Source organism: Aspergillus heteromorphus (assembly GCF_003184545.1).
Source record: "Aspergillus heteromorphus CBS 117.55 chromosome Unknown BO70scaffold_7, whole genome shotgun sequence".
In the NCBI taxonomy this organism is placed as follows: Eukaryota; Fungi; Ascomycota; class Eurotiomycetes; order Eurotiales; family Aspergillaceae; genus Aspergillus; species Aspergillus heteromorphus.
The window spans coordinates 1212855-1232053 of NW_020290412.1; the positions used below are offsets into that span (position 1 = coordinate 1212855).

At 54.7% G+C, this 19199-nt stretch overlaps 4 protein-coding genes across 4 annotated transcripts; 3 read left to right on the plus strand and 1 right to left on the minus strand.

The window, feature by feature from the left end:
• Positions 1–388: 388 nt before the first annotated feature.
• Positions 389–5786, plus strand: BO70DRAFT_215664 (DNA-binding E3 ubiquitin-protein ligase SNT2). Its single transcript, XM_025538685.1, has 3 exons — positions 389–1135; positions 1205–1688; positions 1744–5786. Exons 1-3 carry the CDS (start codon positions 460–462, stop codon positions 5615–5617), a joined length of 5034 nt encoding a protein of 1677 aa, XP_025401246.1. The 5' UTR covers positions 389–459; the 3' UTR covers positions 5618–5786.
• Positions 5787–12545: 6759 nt separating this feature from the next.
• pdeB (3',5'-cyclic-nucleotide phosphodiesterase PDE2) lies at positions 12546–15626 on the plus strand (the record flags this gene model as incomplete). The annotated part of the gene is made up of 2 exons (XM_025539262.1): positions 12546–13575; positions 13633–15626. The coding sequence occupies 2 exons, from the start codon at positions 12546–12548 to the stop codon at positions 15624–15626; spliced, it is 3024 nt and encodes a 1007-aa protein (XP_025401247.1).
• Positions 15627–15783: 157 nt separating this feature from the next.
• BO70DRAFT_215682 (uncharacterized protein) lies at positions 15784–16322 on the plus strand. The gene has a single exon (XM_025538686.1). The coding sequence runs from the start codon at positions 15941–15943 to the stop codon at positions 16220–16222; it is 282 nt and encodes a 93-aa protein (XP_025401248.1). The 5' UTR covers positions 15784–15940; the 3' UTR covers positions 16223–16322.
• Positions 16323–18686: 2364 nt separating this feature from the next.
• BO70DRAFT_288249 (guanine nucleotide-binding protein subunit gamma) lies at positions 18687–19109 on the minus strand (the record flags this gene model as incomplete). Its single annotated transcript, XM_025539275.1, has 3 exons — positions 18687–18749; positions 18814–18871; positions 18958–19109. 3 exons carry the CDS (start codon positions 19107–19109, stop codon positions 18687–18689), a joined length of 273 nt encoding a protein of 90 aa, XP_025401249.1.
• Positions 19110–19199: the final 90 nt, after the last annotated feature.

Genomic DNA, 19199 nt, shown 5'->3' on the forward strand with positions numbered 1-19199 from the left:
GTTCTTCCTCCTCGCCCCCTTTGATACTACTACCACTCGGCCGACGCCGTGCAATATCTCCACCCGTCTGCAGAGTCGACTCTCATGAGGGATCGCCTACCCGTCCCGGCCCGTTGCTGAGCTCTGCATCTCCGCGTCCCAGGCGGTTTGGTGTTCCCAGAACCACCACCACCACCACCCTCACCCTACACGTCTGGTCTCACTTTTTTTTGACTCTTCGACGGAATCCGCCTGAGGGTTGGCCATGGCCTCGGACAGGTCACCGTCCCAAAAGTCCCCCCTCAACCCCACCCCCACCCCCACCAGCACGGCCACCACAGTCACCATCTGAAGCCCAGCTCGTCGCCGTCTGGCGCACTCCGTCGCATGCCCACCCCTGGCCACTCGTCCCGGACGGGATCCGTAGAGTCGCCCAGCCCCGCCAGCGCGGCCACGGGGAACGAGCTGCAATCCCAGCCGATGGCTCCCAGTGCCTCATCCGCCTCCGATGTCGCGGCGACGACGGAGCCCCCCAGCGTGTCGACCACCCCGGCTCCGTATGGCACCCGGTCCAGGGGGCGCAATGCGGCCCCGCGCCCCAACTACGCCGAAGACCGCGATATCGACGTCGACCTGGAGCTGACCCAGCCGGCCTTGAAGGCTGCCAAGCGGAGTAGCGGTGTCGCCGCCCACCCCGTCAATGGCTCCAAGGCCAACAGTGAAGAGCCGGCCTCCGCCTCCAATTCCAATTCCAATTCCAGTTCCAATTCCCATTCCCATTCCCATTCCCGCAAAAGTCTGCCGGCCGTCAATGGTTCCGGTGCTGCCACCCCCGCCAACGCCAAAGACCCCAAAGATGCCATCCCAGGCACTTCCTCCTTCTCCGCCAAACTCGACGAGGGCACGCCGTCCACCACCGCCACCTCCACCCCAGTGCCCACGGCCCCCAATGCCTCCTCGCGGAAACGCAAACAGCCCGCCAGCGTCGCCAATGCGAATGCGGTCAATGGCAATGCGGCCAAGAAGATCTTCACCACCGCGCCCGGGATCGCCCACAGCCCGACCGAGACCAACATGATGAGTTTCGAGAGCCGTGGCGCCTACCTGAAAGATGGGAAACTCCAAGCCGACGATGGCACCACATTTGCCGTGAACGGTAAGTATATTTTGTCTTTTTTTTTTTTTTTTTTCTGTCAATGCAGACTGTGCTAAGAGCCGGATCCAGACCACGTCTACCTCATCTGTGAGCCGCCCGGGGAGCCGTACTATCTGGCGCGCATCATGGAGTTCCTCCCGTCCAAGGACACGCCGTCGGGCCCGATCGAGGCGCTGCGGGTGAATTGGTACTACCGGCCACGTGACATCCAGCGCAAGGTGGCCGACACCCGCCTGGTCTTCGCCTCCATGCACTCCGACACCTGCCCACTCACCTCCCTCCGGGGGAAATGCCAGATCCTGCATCTGTCCGAGATCGCCGACTTCGACAAGTACCGCAAGACCCGCGATTCCTTCTGGTACGACAAGATGTTCGACCGCTACATCCATCGCTACTACGACGTCATCCCCACGAGCAAGGTCATCAACGTCCCCGCCAATGTCAAGAAGGTCCTCGATGAGCGCTGGAAGTTCGTCCTGGTCGAGATCGGCCGCCGGAAGGAGCTCACCAGTGCTGTGAAGACTTGCAAGCGCTGCAGCTTGTATGCCGCTAAGTATGGACCGACTCACATGTAGGCGAGGAACCGCCCCCACTAACCCTTCTCCTAGCAACGACTCGGTGGATTGTGCCGTCTGCCACAACACCTATCACATGTACTGCGTCCGACCCGTTCTTACGAAAAAGCCGGCCCGCGGCTTTGCCTGGGCTTGCGCCGCCTGCAGTCGCGCCCAGGAGCGCAAAATGGAGGCCCGGAATACCCCTTTACTCGGCGAAGCCCACGACGCGGATGAGGAAATGGTCGAAGAGGAGGAGGAGCCCAACGCGGCTGCGAACGGCACCACGGGGAGCACTCCGGCCCCTGTGGAGGAAGAGGTTAGGCCCGCCACAGAGGAACAAGTGGCACAAGCCAAACGGTGGCCTTACCGCTACCTCGGGATTCATTGTCGGGTGGAGGATGCTCTCGATTACGATGACCGGATATATCCGCGAGCCAGCTCCCGATTGGGGCCTCGACATCAGGCTATGGTGCTGCCGTGGCATGGAAAGCCGGTGGAGTACGTAAAGCCGGTCGACCTCAAGAAAAAGTACATGCGGACTTCGGGAAGTCGCAAGGATACGAAACTTTCCAAGGAGGCCGTCGCTGCCATCGAAGCCGCAAAACAAGAGAAAGCAAACCGGCCCAAGTGGGTCATGGACGAGCCTACGGGATATGTGCGACGCGGCGAAGATGAGCCAGTCGCGGTGGCCGGAAAGCAAGTCCGTACCGCTGAGCTGAAGTTCAAGATGCCTTCTGCCGACCAGATCCCCGCCCGGGGTGAAGACGACGCGCCTGGATCCGACCTCAGCCCCGCAGACCGAGAAAGGTTCGTGGATGAATATATGGAGCAGGCCAAGGCTTTGGCCCCCGAGCTGGGGCTGGAGAAGTACTCCACCAATTTCCTCGACAAGGCTCTGGAGCTCCTGTACGCGAACAGCTTCGATGTCGATGCCGCTCTGGCGAAGCTGAAGCAGATGAACAAGTACAAAGACCTCAAGGAGCCTCGTTTGCGCCCCGAGGAGCTCAAGCTGTTCGAGCAGGCAGTCGGCAAATACGGATCGGAATGGCGCCACATCACCAAACACGTAGGCACTGTGCCCCACTATCAGATTGTGCGATTCTACTACATGTGGAAGAAAACCCCCCGCGGTCGTCAGATCTGGGGTGCCTACGAGGGCCGACGGGGCAAGAAGGAAGCCAAGCGCCACAACGCCTCGGCCAAATTGGTGGACGATGTTGCTGATGACCACGACGACTCGGCGTTCGATAGCGGGAAAGCCAGCGAGAAGAAGCGTGGGTTCCAGTGCAAGTTCTGCTCGACACGAACCTCCCGTCAATGGCGACGCGCCCCGGGGGTTCCGCCCGGCACGACGACCCCGGGCGAGACTTCGACGAAGCAGCGAGATCGGGGACAGCCGCTGACGGTGGCCCTCTGCTTGCGCTGTGCTTTGCTCTGGCGGAAATACGGTATCCAGTGGGAGAGCGTCGACGAAGTCGCCAAGAAGATCGCACAAAGCGGCAACAAGTCATGGCGTCGGCGGGTGGACGAGGAGCTTCTGACACAGCTGCTTGTCTCTACCGAAACTCCGATCAGTATCAACAGTGCGACCGCTGCGACTGCGGCTTCGATCGGCGTTCCTGTGAACGCCAACCCGCAGGTGCAGCAAGAGTCTGGGAAGAAGAAGGGACGCGTCACTGCTGCCGAGAAAGAGAGCGCGGCCACCTCGACGGCCACCTCCGTGGAACCGGCGCCGAAAAAGAAAGCCGCTCCTGAACGGATTCCCGAACCGCCGCCAATCGTTCCGGATCCCCCCAAGGCCAAGACGCTTCCGTGTGCTATCTGCAACAAGATGGAACCCGGAGGCGATGAGCATCTGTCATGCAGAGACTGTCGCTTGACGGTGCATCGCGGCTGCTACGGAGTCAGTCCGACGCGGAATGGCATCAAGTGGCTCTGCGATATGTGCTCCAATGACCGGGACCCGATGATCTCGACTACCTACAACTGCGTTCTGTGCCCGGTGAGCTGGACGGAACATGAGCTGATGGAGGCCCCGAGGTCGACGCACAAGAAGAAGACGGAGCGGGACCGTGAGAAGGAGAGGCTTGAAAAGGAGATGGTCAACGAGGCCATCAAGCTTTACCGTCAGCGGCAAGAGGCTGTAGGCAAGCCGATCGGCCCGCGAGAACCGTTGAAGAGAACCGCCGGCAACAACTGGGTCCACGTTATGTGCGCGGTGTGGACGCCGGAGATCAAATTCGGCAGTTCGAAAGAGCTCGAGCCCGCCGAGGGATTTGGGCTCATTCCGAGGGACAAGTGGCGCGATGTGTGTAAGATCTGCAAGACCGACGGCGGTGCCTGTGTGCCGTGCCACTTCGGCAACTGCAACGCCCGCTTCCATGTCGGCTGTGCATTCCAGGCGCAGTACAAGTTCGGCTTCGATATCACGCCAGTCAAGAGCTCCAGGCGGGATACGGTGAACAGTGTGCGACTGGGAGACGAGGTAGGATCGGCTTCGGCCGGGATCTGGTGCCCGCATCACGCCGTCACCTCATCCATCCATGAAATCGGCGAGCCTACAGAAGAGGAGGGCATCAACGCTCTGCAACGCTACGCCCAGGCGTACAAGCAGGCAGACCTCACCTTGACCGGAACCATCAGAAAGGCCGCCTACGTGCAGCAGTCGGTCAGCGCATCGCATCAGTCCACGGCACCTGCAGTCAGTCGCCGCGTCTCCACGACGAACGGGGTGACTGCTCCTCCAGCGGCGACGAAGGACAGCCAGAAACCGGCGACAATGGCACCCGAGGAGGCACCAGATGAGATGGTGGTCGATTCGGAAAATACCGCCCCTCGACCGATCGCCGATGCAGACGTAACGAGAAAGTGTGCCCGCTGCTCCAGTTCCTTCAGCCCCCGGTGGTGGGCCCTTGACAAGTCACGGCGCTCGACTGCCGACCACAGGACGCCTCTGCTCAATGGAGTCGGGCTGAATGATCCCATCGGCACAAGATATCCCAGCGCAGCCTCGGCAAGCCCTCCGTATCTTCATCGCACCCCGTCTCAGCAAGGCCTCCCACGGCTGAACGGAGAGTACAGCCCTGCGGAAAGCACCGCGCTGTCCGCCATCAACAGCGAAGGGTCGCAGACGTTATACGAGTGCCACAAGTGCCATCTCAAGAAGCCACCAACCCAGCCCTCGCCCGAACCCCGGCCGTCGCCGTACTCTGCCCAGCGGCCCGTCCTGCCTGCCCCGAGGATCACCGAGTTCCACAACCATCCCTTCAGCTCTCCTCATCCCACCCATCCGCCTCCGTCTGGGGTTCTTCCAAGACCGATCGGCCCGCCTGCTCACAGCGCTGCTCATAGCGGTCCCGACTGGTACTCTGGGTATGAACAACGGCCAGCGGACTTCGGCGACAACAAACTGCGCAATGGATTGCCGGTCCCTGGCTTTCGCGCCGGACCGCCACCACCGACACACCATATGAACGGATTCCCACCTACTCCCTCCCACCATGGTCCGCCGTCGCATTATACTCCTGGACCCCCTCCTCCCCAATTCCCCACCCACCAGAGCCCATACGGACCGGTTTCGATGCCCTCGCCTCATCTGTCGCACGCGGCGGGCGCTCGCCCGTACGCGCCATCGGCGTCACCCCCAGACATCCAAGCGACGATGGTCCGGCACTCGCCCCAGCATTCGCTCAGCGCATTGAACGGGGGACCCCCACGGATGTACTCGGTGGATCGCGTGCTCAGCGCGCCAACCCAGTCACCCCCCATCTCACAGGCACACATGGATCCGCGCGGCCCAACGCCTCCAGTCAAGCCCGAGGACACGCCGATCCTCAGCAGCGCGGTGCGGTACACGAGCACCAGTGGGACGAACGGAGGCTCCGGAGCAAGCGCCAGTCCGTCTCTGAAGAACCTACTTTCCTAAGACGATGCGAACAAAAACAGCGAACCGAATACCGAATGACCGCAATAAATAGAATCAACCCCTCCCTCCCTCCCTCCCGCCACCTGCCCCTGTATCATAGCACACTTTTCTTGCATCGTTCATTCTCTCATTTGTTGTTGCCACCGGTCTTCGGTTTTGGGAGGCGCGTTTCATTCTGTCTGTCTGGCATTGGCATGGCATGGTAAATTAAATGGCACATGGTAAAAAGCGGAGTGGGGGGGGTTAGGATCGATTATTATATTACCTTATTTACTTACTTGATTATTTGCTTTTTGTGTCTGTGTGTGTGAGAGATTTCTATCAGCGCGATTCTAGATTCACCCTTGAAGTTTTCGTGCGAATGCACAATTCTTTTTTTTTTTTTTTTTTTTTCTTTCGACTTGAACTTGAACTTGAACTTTTACTTTGATGTTTCTTCCTATTTCATCTATCCCAATCCGTGTTTTTATAGGCAAGTCATGAGAGGCGCTTACTGATGTTGTTTCTTTCTTTTCTTTTTTTTTAGTCTGCAATGATAGCCAGGATTGCATGTGCATGTGAGAGAGAGAGAGAGAGAGAGAGAGATAGAAGATAGTGGATAGTGGATGGCGATAGTGGATAGCAGACAGACGGACAGGCGGACAGATCAGAGACTGAGCTGAGAGAGAAGAGAGGAGAGAGGACGGACCTACCGTATCTACTATACTCTTGAAATACAAATGGATCAATAAATCAATAAGTTTGAAATATCGCCATCAATATAACTAAACATAAACATATAATGATACTTTCTATTGATGGGGTACTGAGGTACTACTACATACTATTTTACTACTATAGAATGGATGGGTATCCACGTACGGAGTAGATAGATAGATATATAGGTAGGTATCTATCTATGCGGGGTACCACCCCTCCTGATCCTTGATCCTTGATCTTTGATCCTTGATAATTGATTGGTAGATTGATTAAGGTGCTGCCTAGATAGATAGATAGATAGATAGATAGACATATACTTAGGTAGTAGGTATACTTAGTACATACTCCGTACCTACTCAAGTAGTAGATCCCTCCCTCCCTCCCTCCCTAGCAGGTGCAGTCTGCAGCCTGCAGAATCTGATAATAAATGATCACTAGATGTATGTATGTATTTATGTATTTATGTAAGTATGTAAGTATGTAAGTATATAAGTCCTATCCAAGTACACGCGTGGTACACAACTGCCCGTACTGCATGCCGTACGGAGTACTAATGTAGGTATATATATCTAGTTACTAGTTACTCTGTAGTACTCCGTAGTACATCAATATTAATTAATATGCTGGGGTTGGGGTTGGTTGGGGTTGATTGGGGAGGCGTCATGCGACACGCGACACGCGACAGGGATGAGCTGAGCGCAGCGCAGATCATCCACCCATCCATCCATCCATCGCATTGCATTGCAACTGGAAATTAAACTGGAGTAACTACCGTCCGTACACTACGTACACTAACTAGCAATGTACAAAAAATCAGGGTCTAGGGTCTTTTATGCATTTTCATTTCAAGAATCTGCACGTGCGGCTGATTGCGATGCGATGTGATTCGATGCTATGCTACTATTTCAAAGTAGTCAGTAGTCAGTGGTCAGTTGGCTGGATCGCGGAGTTAGACAGAACGGGTCGTGTATATATTGAGGCGGGAGAGAACGGTAGAGCACCACTGCAACTGCATTGTGTTTCACACCCATTTATTCCATTTATCTATTTATCTATTTATCTATCGATCGCATCCCCAGGCGGAGAGTGAATGACTTGTGAGAATAATAAGAATAAAAAAAATAAAAATAAAAATAATATCCGAGACGTAATCATGTATAGGAAGCACAGAAAATAACAGTAACAATAATAATCATAACAGAGCATAAAGTTGAGCTAACGATGGCAGGCACAGACACAGACACCCCCCCCCCTCCCGGGGACAAAGTACGCGTAAGTTAATTCCGGGCCCAGGTGGGTGGAAGGCCCTAGATGGTTAGTTTACATGCTAGACTACTAGATACATACATACATACTATCTATCCATCTAGATACTATACCCCGCGGGTACTCGGAACCGGATCAGGGATCGGGTCGACCGGTTGGGTTGGTTGGTGGGTTTGAAGATGATAATGGATGGAAAGTGAGAGAAATAGGTAGGTAGGTAGGTAGGTAGGTAGATAGAAGATGGATAGATTACGAGGACTGCAGCGTGTAGACTACTACCTACCTGCCTGCAAACTGCAAACTGCAGAACGCAGTGCAGCCAGCAAGGGCGCTTTCTCGGCTTGGGTTCACACTTCAACTCAACTTCCCTTGACTCAGAATCAGGATTCAGTCTCAGTCCAGGCAGGTGGTAGTCGTCGAACGCGTCGTCGGTCCACGGCTCACGATCCATGGTACGGCTGTTGGGCATTTTGCGCCCGAGGTTCCTCATTTTATTACTGACTGGCATGGCGATTACATATTGTGGTGGTAGGTCGGTTGGGAATTGATCCACATGGCTGATTGCCTATCCAGGGTAGAATCCTGTGCAGGCAGTCCTCCATGGGGCATGGAGTGGACAGGGTCTCTCCACAACATCTACCTCATGCATGCATGCATGCATGCGTGTACCTGGCACAGTGTACTACTAGTAGATACCCTCCAGGTGCAGCACTTCCTTGCATGCACCACCCACCTACCTAGGGCCAGGTCCATTGACTGACTCAGGCAGTTCCGGTCAGTCGGTTGGTGCTGTCGGAGCCGGGGGGCAGACACGTCCTGATTGGCTGGTTCCCGAACGAATCGGCAAGGCGGGATTTCCACTGTTCCGCTCTAGCAGGCAGCACTAGCCACAAAGTAGAGTAGTTGGCAACTTGGCAGTAGGCCAGATGAGGGGCGCACTGGAGACGGAGACGGCCTGCGCCGCTTGCCTGCGAGTGTCTGGACTCTTCGCAGGATGGGCTGCTAATTTAGTCTGTCGTCCGTCCGTCGCTCAATTCCCTCATTCTGTTGTCTCGTTCTGAGACTGTTATTCTGTCCATCATACTCCCGTAAACTCACCACTCCGTATCTATGGGCTGATATGGCGATATGGTGATATGCGATCTGCGATATGCGATATGGCCTAAATTCAAGCCGATCCAGGGATCTGATCTCTCGGCTAGCTAGGCGGATAATCTGCAAATCGTCAGAGGCTGTCAGGCGGTATTGCCTCCCACCAACCGCGGACAAGGGTTCGTCCCCCGTTTACTGGGGTCTGTCCATCACATCATCGGGGCCCCGTCGACGTCACAGGCTGGGTTGCCACTCCTGAGGCCTGGGGAGGGGGGAAAAGAAAGCGGAGGGGTGAATCCTTTCAGTCGAATCCCGTGCGTGGTTATGGTAATGCCAATGGTAACGACTCTCTGCGCAGTGCGGATGGAATAATGGACGGTTGCCAAGGCAGTGGGATGCAGAAGAGGAGCCATGTGGATAATGTAGGCGGGAGCTGGCTGCTGGGCGATGGAAATTCTAGAAGATGTCTGCCTAACCACCGAGGCGAGATCTCGACCACCTATGTATGTATTGTGTCTGACTCGGCATCCTTTACCGTACAGTATGTATATGTATGTATGTCTGCATGTATCCTGTGGCTGAGGTGGTGATTGACGGAACATCCTCAGGGTTTCGAGAGTTTATCAAGGATGAGGGAAAAAAAAAAGTGGCAGTACAAGAAGTAGTAAGTCAATAGAAAATGGATGAGGGGATTGTTGATGTCATTGATGTCATTGTTTTCGAACTGGGTGCCGGTGCGCGTGTCCCTCTCTCCCCCCCCCCCCCTCGACTTACCTCTTTTTAATTAGACTGATGAGACTCATGGCTTGTTGTAATATAAACCTGACGAAAATAACCAGAACGGATAAATAGTATAATATAATATAATAGTATAATAATAATAATAATAATAATTAATGAACGGCTGAACTGAACCCAGTCCCCATAATAATAAAAATGGAAACCGCAGGGAAATTAATAATCCCTTCAGCGACCGGCTAAGGCGCCAAGACCCGCCCGGGAAATTCTAGAAAAACCAACGGAGCTGCCCATGAGCTAATGAGATCGCTTGTTTAAGCGTCATGGGCTCCACTCTCTCCGCTCACTTTATCTATTCTGGAGGCCGTTCCCTTCTTTGGCGTGATTATTATTTATTTTTATTATTATTATTATTTGATTCGGGTTTATTATTTTTATTATTCCCATCCATCTTCCGCGCCCGTGTCGCTGTGGTCGATATACACAGGGCTCCAGGCGCGCAGCCGGAAGGCGTTCCCTGCCCTGAATTAGTGTGCGCATCCACTGGGGTGTTTGGTGGTCCAAGTGGAAGTGAATTGGATGGATGTGGTGGAGTGTGGTGGTGGTTAACTCTGCATAAAAACAGAAATCATAATAAATAAATCGCTCTTTCCCTCCCCTCCCCCCCTCCCCTCAATTCCCCTCCCCGGGTTGTTGGTTGGTTTGTGGCTCCCTCGATTCGATCGAGTTTCTAGTCGGGGTTTCCCAAGTTCCTTACTTACTTACATCGGTCAACCGAATACGGGAAACAAACCAGCTAGACCAGACTGGGACAACCAGCTGCCACAGCAAGGAAGTGGGGGACGAAGGGCCGATCGTAGAAGAAAAGAGGACACCAACGCGCCGCCTGTTGACCTTGATAACTAGTATCTAGATATCTATTAGTAGTGCCTTCCTCCTTCTCTTCTGGTACGGGCATGCGCATGAATCTGGCCGTGTCGTGATCGGCCCCATCCAATCTGGAGTCTGAAACCCTCGAGGGAGAGACAGTCAGGTGGCCGTGGGTAACCGGACGGTAATGAGGCAATGAACCGGGGCAGGAGCATGACAGTACCGTGTAACAGTAAGGATACCGAAAGCGCCGCATCGGCCCCATGGCCGAGTCTCTCTGGCGACTGACGAGTGACGAGTGACGACGCCCGCACCCGCCGTGCCGCGACCTTCTGGAAGACTGAGAGAAAGCCCGAGCGAAGGGGACGGAAAGAAGAAACGAAAAGCTAAAAAGCCTCGGGGAGGGTGTGAAGGATGTCTACTATTCTATCTATCTATCTGTCTGTCTGTGTAAAGAGTGCGGTTACAGTCAAGCAAGTCAAGCAAGCAAGTCAGTCAGTCAGTCAGTTTGATCGACCCGATCTGCCTCCCACCCTCAGGCCAGTCCGTCTGTCTGTGCCTACCTTACCTCCATCCGGTCTGGCTGCCCGTCCATTCGGATTGCGATTCGACTCGATCCTCTGCTTCGTCTCCTCCTCCTCCTTCCCTCTCTCCCTTCCTCCTTGTCTCCTACCTCACTTACTTACCTACTTACCTACCTACCGACTACCTGTACCTTACCTACCGGACTCGATTTCCCTCTCTTGGTCTCCTTCTCTCTCCTCTGTTTTCTTACTCTCCTACTCTCGGTCTCTCTCTCTCTCTCTCTCTTCTCTCTCTCTCTCTCTCTCTTCTCTCTCTTCTCGCTTCTCTCTTCTCTCTTCTCTCTTCTTCCATTTCTTCTTCTGCTCAACTTGACTCGACTTGACTCCCACTTAAACTTCCCTTAACACTATTACTATTCTTATCCTATCCTAGGGATCAATCCTCTTCCCTCAACTCAACCCCTTGCCTTTTCTTTTACTTAACCATCACCATCACAAATCCTCAATCTTGCGCCTCAAGTCACCTCCTCTCTCCTCTTGTGACTGTCCCTTTCCTCCCCTCCTACTATCTACTTACTATCCGGGTGGTCACAACTGGGGGTCCCTTTACCTAATCCTCTCTGCCACCAACCAACTACCACGGCCAGCAGTCCAACCCACCCGGCCAAACCAACCCTCACCCACCCGTGCGGCCCCTTCATCCTCCCCCGATCGATCTTCTCCCTCTCCACCCTCCTTCCCAGTCTCGTGTCATCTTTTCTCCGTCTGGCCGTGTCGCTGGTCCACCATGACGCCCTAAGACTTCGTCTTTCTGGGTCGCGAATTTCGTCGCTTTCATCTAGCCGAGTCTTGCATGTGTCGCGATCTTGCCGTCTCCCCTCCCTCCCCCCCCCGTTGGGTCCATTTCATTCGGGCGCCATCTCCCCGTGGGTGACGACGGAGCGACCATTACCACCACCACCTACCACCAACCACCACTAACTTTCGACGAACCACCACCACCACCACAACCACCACACACCATCCATTGACCCATTTCCGACCCATTTTCTTCGCCCCTAATATTTCCTTTCGTCTCCTCCTCATCCTCTTCAGGACCTGTGAGTGCACAATCTCCCCCCGTGTCTTTACCTCCACCCTCCCAGTCTGCGTGTATGCGGGTGTGGCGATCGCGGCCAACCACTGTATGGCGGCGTGCATGCGGTGCCGTGCCAGAGAATTGGGCTGTCTCAGAAGGGCACTTGGGCTGCTTCTGCGCATCCGCCCGCAGGAAGGGACCGTTGCTGTTGTCCTGTTGGAAACGCTGCAGCGGACAAACACATTGTTCGACACTGCGCCTCCAGCAGCGGCTTGTCGCCGCCTGTCTGCGTCGCTGGTCGCGACACCTCCTCTTGGTCGGGTCGCCTCCTGTCGTCGCTCGCATACACCGCAGACCGTTGGTTCCTGCCCCCAGTCTCGCTGACACCGTCTCGCAGCCAATTTAGAATCAAACTGTATAACGTCACCGATCGAAAGTCCCTCCTTTTTTTCGCCTTCTCGACACTCCTTCGTTTCCCTTTGTCCCGTCTACTGCCGGCCGTTCGTTTGTCCCTGAGATCGCTCGATCCCCCTTTCACCTGTACCACCACCCATCCATATCAACCATATGAGCCCGAGTTCGGACCGGCTTAGCTGCTATTTCTTCTCTCACTCGGATTACTGTCCCGAAACTTGACATCTACTCGAGAACGCCTTGGATGATGGGTGTTTCAAATCCAACCGACACCATGGATCGCATCGAGTGTTCCGCAATCTATATCGATCACCGCGTCAGGTCAGAACGATGGGTGTGTCAAGGTGCGCCCGACGCATCAGCTGGCTCGGATTTGGATAAGATGGTTCTCGAGGAACCGGAGTCGCTTATGTCGGACGTGGAGGTTCTGTTAGGAGTCTGTAAACGCATCTTTCTCTGTCAAGCCGGAACGTCCATCGCCACAAAACTCGCCGAGCTGAGCGACGGCGCTCATAGCCACTGCACACCTATATTTGTCTTCTTCGACGTCGATATCCACGGCGAAGAATCGGCATTGCATCGTCGCAGAGCCAGTCGTGGCTCGTGGGCGGACGTATCGCCCCCGTCGCCGGCATCGCTGCGTCGCGGATTCACATTTTCGTCACAATGGGAGGGGGCTTACGACCTGAAGTTGCTTTCGGGGCTGTCGGCCGATATCCAAGTCCAAGAATGCCCCAATGTGATTATCCCTGTCGCCGTCTTGCGTCCCCCGTTCGATCCCACTAGCGCCTCTCCTGACGAACAGCCCCGTATCCCGTCTCTCCCGGGGCCCATACACATCTCCAAGTGCCTCGATGCGGGTGCTGTGGACGTTCTCGTAACACCGCTCGACAGCTGTAGAGCACAAGCTCTGGTGATCCAAGCCTATCGGACTCGTAAAACGGCTCTCCGGGAGCAATCGCGCTTTCTCTCGAGGAAGAAACTGCGGAAGCACTCGTGGGTGGGCGTTCATGACGAGCAGCCGTACGCTTATCTCAGGGAAGCCATGGTTTCCAAGCTCATGAAAGGCATCTGCAACCCCGAAGAGGTCATTGAAGAATTCCAGGATCGGGAACTCAATGTTCGTCCAGAGCGCGTGGACCTGGTGAACGACCGGATTGGAAAATGGGGCTTTACCGCCCATGAGTTCTCGGACGACGAGTTGGTCCTGGCGGCGTTTGAAATGCTCCAGCATGCTTTGAGTGTCCCGGGGCTTGAGCAGTGGCAATTGACTCCAGGTAAGTGCTTCGCCCTCTGGTGACGAGCATTCCGGTTGATGGTGTTTTTTCTTCCAGGTGAACTCCGGACATTCCTCCTCGCTTGTCGCGCATCATACAATTCCTTTGTCCTCTACCACAACTTCCGACATGCCATCGATGTGCTGCAGTCCGTCTTCTGCTTCCTGCTGCATATCGGCGCTCTCCCTCCCCGCGGGCCTGTTGGCGTATCGACCGGCAACCACTCCCCGATCGCCACCCTCCTCTCACCGTTCGATACGCTTACCTTACTGATATCTGCGATTGGCCACGATGTCGGCCACCCTGGCGTGAACAACTTCTTCCTGGTCAAGCTGAATGCGCCCCTGGCCCAACTGTACAACGACAACTCGGTCCTGGAGGCGTTCCATTGCGCCGCCTTTTCTCAGATTCTGCGCCGCTACTGGCCGGCCGCGTTCAAAGACCGACAACTCCGCAAGCTCCTGATCAGCTCCATTCTGGCCACGGACATGGGTGTGCATCAGAAGTTCATGGAAAGACTGGGGTCCCTGCAGGAGAAATTCCACGAAAACCAACGGAGCATGGACGGCTGGAAGCCGCAGGACATGGAGCTTTATAAGACGCTCCTCTGCGGTCTGCTGATCAAGTGTGCCGACATCAGTAACGTGGCGCGCCCGTGGGATGTTGCGGAGAAGTGGACCCAGATCCTGCAGGAGGAATTCGCCAATCAGGGCGAGATGGAGAAGGAGGTCGGGATGGAGACAGCGTTGTTCGGCGGTCCACCCGAACTGGGGAATGTTTACAAGCTCGCCACCGGCCAAATTGGATTCATGTCGATCTTTGCCCTCCCTCTGTTCGAGGGCGTCTCGGACATCCTCCCGGACCTGAAGTTCACAGTCGACCATATCCGCAACAACCAGTCCAGATGGCATTTCCTGGCCGACATGGAGAAGAACCGGCAGGCACTACAAGCCGATCTCCGTATCGACGATCTGGTCTCGCCCCGCACTCAGAGCCCCGTGTCGAGTCTGAGGGGTAAGCGCACACCGCTTGCGGTCAACAGCCCCATCACTCCCCTCATCAAGCCAGCTTTTCCGACTAGCGAGCCCGCTAGTCGGCGGCCAACTCCCGACGACTACTTTGGAGCGGTCCCGACGCCAGTGGCGGACTCGGAGGAGGCCCCCAGTGACTACAACGAGAACACCATCAGCCCGGTTGTGTCCCCGGACACGCCGGGTCCTTCCATGGACATCACCGGCTACTCGCGGCCGCTGAACGAGGATGTCTCTCGCCAATCCTCCGACGTCATTCCCGAGGAGAGCGACGACCCGACTCTGGAGCGTCCGAGTGTCGCTCTGGACGGTTGCTCGGAGCCAGCCCGTTCGCTGACCGACTCTACGGCCATGGCAGCTGCCATCTTGGCCAATGGATCGGGCGCCGAGAACGGAGACGCGTCTGGCTTCTCGAGCGCCCGCAACAGTTCGGTGGAGGGCTCGGCAGACCGACCGGGCAGTTCGCGACAACATCGCCGCCATCACGCAAACACGGGCTCCTCGGGACGCACGTCCGGGCCGTCGAACTCGCAGCGGAACAGCTGCACGCGAACCCACAGCGTCAGCACGTACAGCAACAACATGACGCCCATCTCGCCCTCCACCAACGCCACCAGCTTCCTCAGCGTGGATAGCGACGAGAAGGGTCTCACGCGGGAAAGCATCCGGAGTGACCAAGGGGACTGGGAACGGGCGCGCATCCGGCCGGCCACCTCCAACCACGACTCGGCGACGACCGTCTACCCTACCGGGCGCCGCGCTTCCGATCCGAACACATACGACTCGGGGAAGAACCACATGTCGGCGTCGCCCGTGGAGAACGGGACGGGCAGCTCTGGTCAATCCACGATGACGACGGGAAGCATGAAACACGACGGTCATGGACCAGGGTGGGACGAGCGCGCGGGGCAAGGCTTCCCCCCTCGCAAGCTGCCGAAACGTCGGAGTCGGCTTCGGTTGGCTTTCTGGAAGCGCCGAACGCACCACTCGCATCAGCACGAGGTGAGCGGCGAGACATGACGGACGGGTCTGACCCGCGGAAGTTTTTGATATCAGTTTCTTGTTTTCGCGTTTGGTTGTTTCACGGTGTTCATGGCGGGTTGGAATTCGCGCGTGAGCAAAATCGAGGGATTGATTGTGATTGTGATTGGATCATGGGCATGGGCTTCATGGATGGGAAACATTCTGCTGACGACTTGGATTTACGATGGATTTGCATGATTTGACGAACCGGCTCGATGGATATTGATACATGGACTTGTGTGTCTGGCTGGTTGCTTTGTTTTTTGCAATACATGCCGCTGCGGGTTCTTTCATGATATCTGACGATCTTGATGATGCATGCCAGGCTGTCCGTTGGGGATTATTCATTCCCCTGGGAGCTGGCGCATGGGATTTGGCTTTTTTTTTTTTTTTTCGTTTCTTTTCACTTCGACATCTTCGACATTCTCTTCATTTTTTCTTTCTTCTTTTCATTTTCTTTTCTCATTGACCTACCTACCTACCTAACCTTTTCCTCCTATCCTACCTTATTTACCTACCCACCTCCTTACTTTTTTTTTTACAGTTTCATTTTGTCATTATCATACAGAGGCGGGCTCCGGACGGGCAATTAGAGTCGGGGCGTGGAACTGGCGTTTCGGATGAGGAGTCGCCGTACCTAGGCAGGACTACCACTGTACCTTTTACAACCGTATGGGTTGATATTGATAGTGCATTCAATATATTTTTGCATGTTTGATGCATGAGATACATCCACTGTAGAACATATACAAGACAGCCAAGATAGGTCTGTTACATACAGAGCTACTGACAGTCCTCACACTTCTCCCCTCCTTTCTCCCCTCCCTTCCCCTGCTCTTTCTTTTTCAGCTCTGTCTGATCCTTTCCCTCTTCTTCTTCTTCCTTCTTCTCTGTCCCCTGACCATCCGTCTTCCCTGCTGCTGCTGCACCAACACCAGCAGCCCTCAACGCCCGATCCGTATGTCCCAGATCCCTCCCCGGATCCACCACATTCCGCACCCTCGACTTGAGCACCTTGACCTCTGGACACGCACAAGCACAGGAAATATTAGCATCGTTCTTATTTTCATGCTTAGGTGATTGACCCAAGCAGCAGTAGCAACAGCACCATCATCCACCACCATCATCCACCACCATCATCCACCACCATCATCCACCAACGAAACAACCAACCCAACACAAACCCACACAAACCTAACCAAACCCAACACAAACCCAACACAAACCTAACCAACCAACCCAACCAACCAACCAACCAACCAGGAAAAGAACGAAACCAAGAAAGAAAACAAATGAAAAGAGGGATAAAAATACCAGGAAACCCCCCCTCCGTCTTCCTATCCCAGAGGATCGTCTCTTGAAGGGCAAGTCCAGCCTCAACCCCCTCAGAAGCAGAAGCAGAAGCAGAAGCAGAAGCAGAAGCAGAAGCTTTCTCTTCAGGTTCAGGTAACGATGAAGAATGATAGATCGTAACAGTAAACACGCCCCCCGTGGCCGGGATTAACGCGACCTCACCGAGTTGCGTGGAAAACGTGGAGAGGAGTTCTTGGGCGAACTGGTGATCCCTCCCGAGGGGGGGTGGGTTGATTGGTTAGTTAGTGATTTTTTTTTTCTTTTTCTTTTTTGCTTTTTTATGAAGAAGGGAGGGGCTAGATAGAGGGGGACCATGCCATGCCATATGATGAACTGAAGAATTCCTTTCCAAGAGAACTGCTTGCTTGCTTCTAGTTCTCTTCTAGGATATATGTAACCCTACCTCCCTTCCTCACTCCCTCCCTCTCCACAAACATGATGTATGATGTATATAGTATAAAATCAAAAAAAAAAAAAAAAACAGCAGGGAGCAGGGAAAGAGTTTAGGGGAACGTACATAAGCAGCCCTCAACATCCATTTACACTGCGTGCAGTATTTGATGGTGATGCGGGGGAGATGGGTGGGGGTGGTCATATTATTAACCATAGTATTGGTTGTTGTTGTTGTGGTGGTTGGTGGGTGGGGTGTGGTCATTTTCTCTCTCTCGCTTTTACTTTTTTTTTCTCTCTTGTTGTTTTGATAGGAAGATGTGGTGGTGTCTGGTGGGTGGTGGTGAGGGAGGGAGGGAGGGAATGGAGATGAGGATGACTAGTTGACTAGTTGACTAGGTGGTGGGTTGAGGATGATGTCAGCGGTGGAGGCACAACATTTCAACTACTAGCAGAGTAGGTACGTACTAGATACTTACCTACTATAGATACCTAGTGGTACCCTGCTGTACAGATAAAGACGACTATTATCAATCTACCACTCCAGCAGTCCAGACGCATGCATCAGCATCAGTGCAGTGCAGTGCATGTGGGCGGAGAATTCCTGCACGGGCAACCGTCAGATCTACGATCGCGCTCGGAGCTCCCCCCATCTCCTTCTAAAAAAAAATAAAAACCAATCTTGCTCATAAACTGCTCAGTAATTAAACTAGCCCTGTTGATCTATTTTACAGAATCGGGCCTCTCACGCGGGACTGCACCCACCTCCCCCCGTCGCTGGTTATACGATTTTGTTTTGAACCCCAACCATCCGGATCACTGCTAACAAAGGAAATATGGTCAATAAAATCACTAGAAATGAAATCACAAATGCCGATCATAGGAAGAGGTCGACCGGAAATCGAAGCGAAGATAAAAAAAAAAAAAAAGGGGTGTTGAAAGTCCACCGTGGGACACGGTCGCACGTCTCTGGGCGCATCCGAGCCGGGTCCCCAGTCGTGAAGTGCAGCCGCTCCCACTGCCCACGGCCCGAAGGTCATGCCAGTCCAGCGCGCCTCCCTCGGGGACCTCCGTGGTCTCGTCGTCGTCGCTTGATGGTTCGGGCCGTCGGAGCCGGGCGTCGCGGGGCGTTCCATTGGCGCAAAGGTATGGTGACAGAGAATTAGATATAGAAGGCTAGGAGCGAAGAAAAGGCGGAAGAAGAAAAAGTCATCGCAAGAGGGGATATAAAAGCGCCGACGGACTGCAGGACGGCCATCGCATCGGCCCCCCCAGTCCGTCCGAATCAAAAGACGTCGAAATGTCATGAGCCCATTACATGACCGTGCAGCACCCGCCCTGCTGCTGGGGCGCGTATGGGTCCTCACGCTTGTCGACCTGCGACCGTTAGCGACCACGCCCAATCGGTTGTCTGTCTGTCTCGGGGGAGGATGCCGCCTACCTGTCCCCATACGGAGGGTACCATGAAGTCACGGGTGTTGTTGCAGTAGTTGATCAACCTGGCGAAGCGATCGGGTCAGCACGACGCGGTGGCTGGGAGGGAGCACTGGCGAAGGCGAAGGCGAAGGCGGGGGGGACTACTTACGACAGGGCAGCCTCAGACACCTTGACACGGGGCCGATCCAAGTCCTCCTTCAGGCGGGCGTTCAGTTCGGTCAGACGGCGGTACTTGAGATCGGCCACACTTTGCTTCTTGTTCTTGACATCACCACCCGATCGGAGTTCGTAGGCCGGCATCTTGGCGAGGGTTGGAACGGGACGAAACGTGCGACGAATCAATTAATTAAATCGATCAATCAAATTAAGAAGGGCGAATTGATAGGCGAC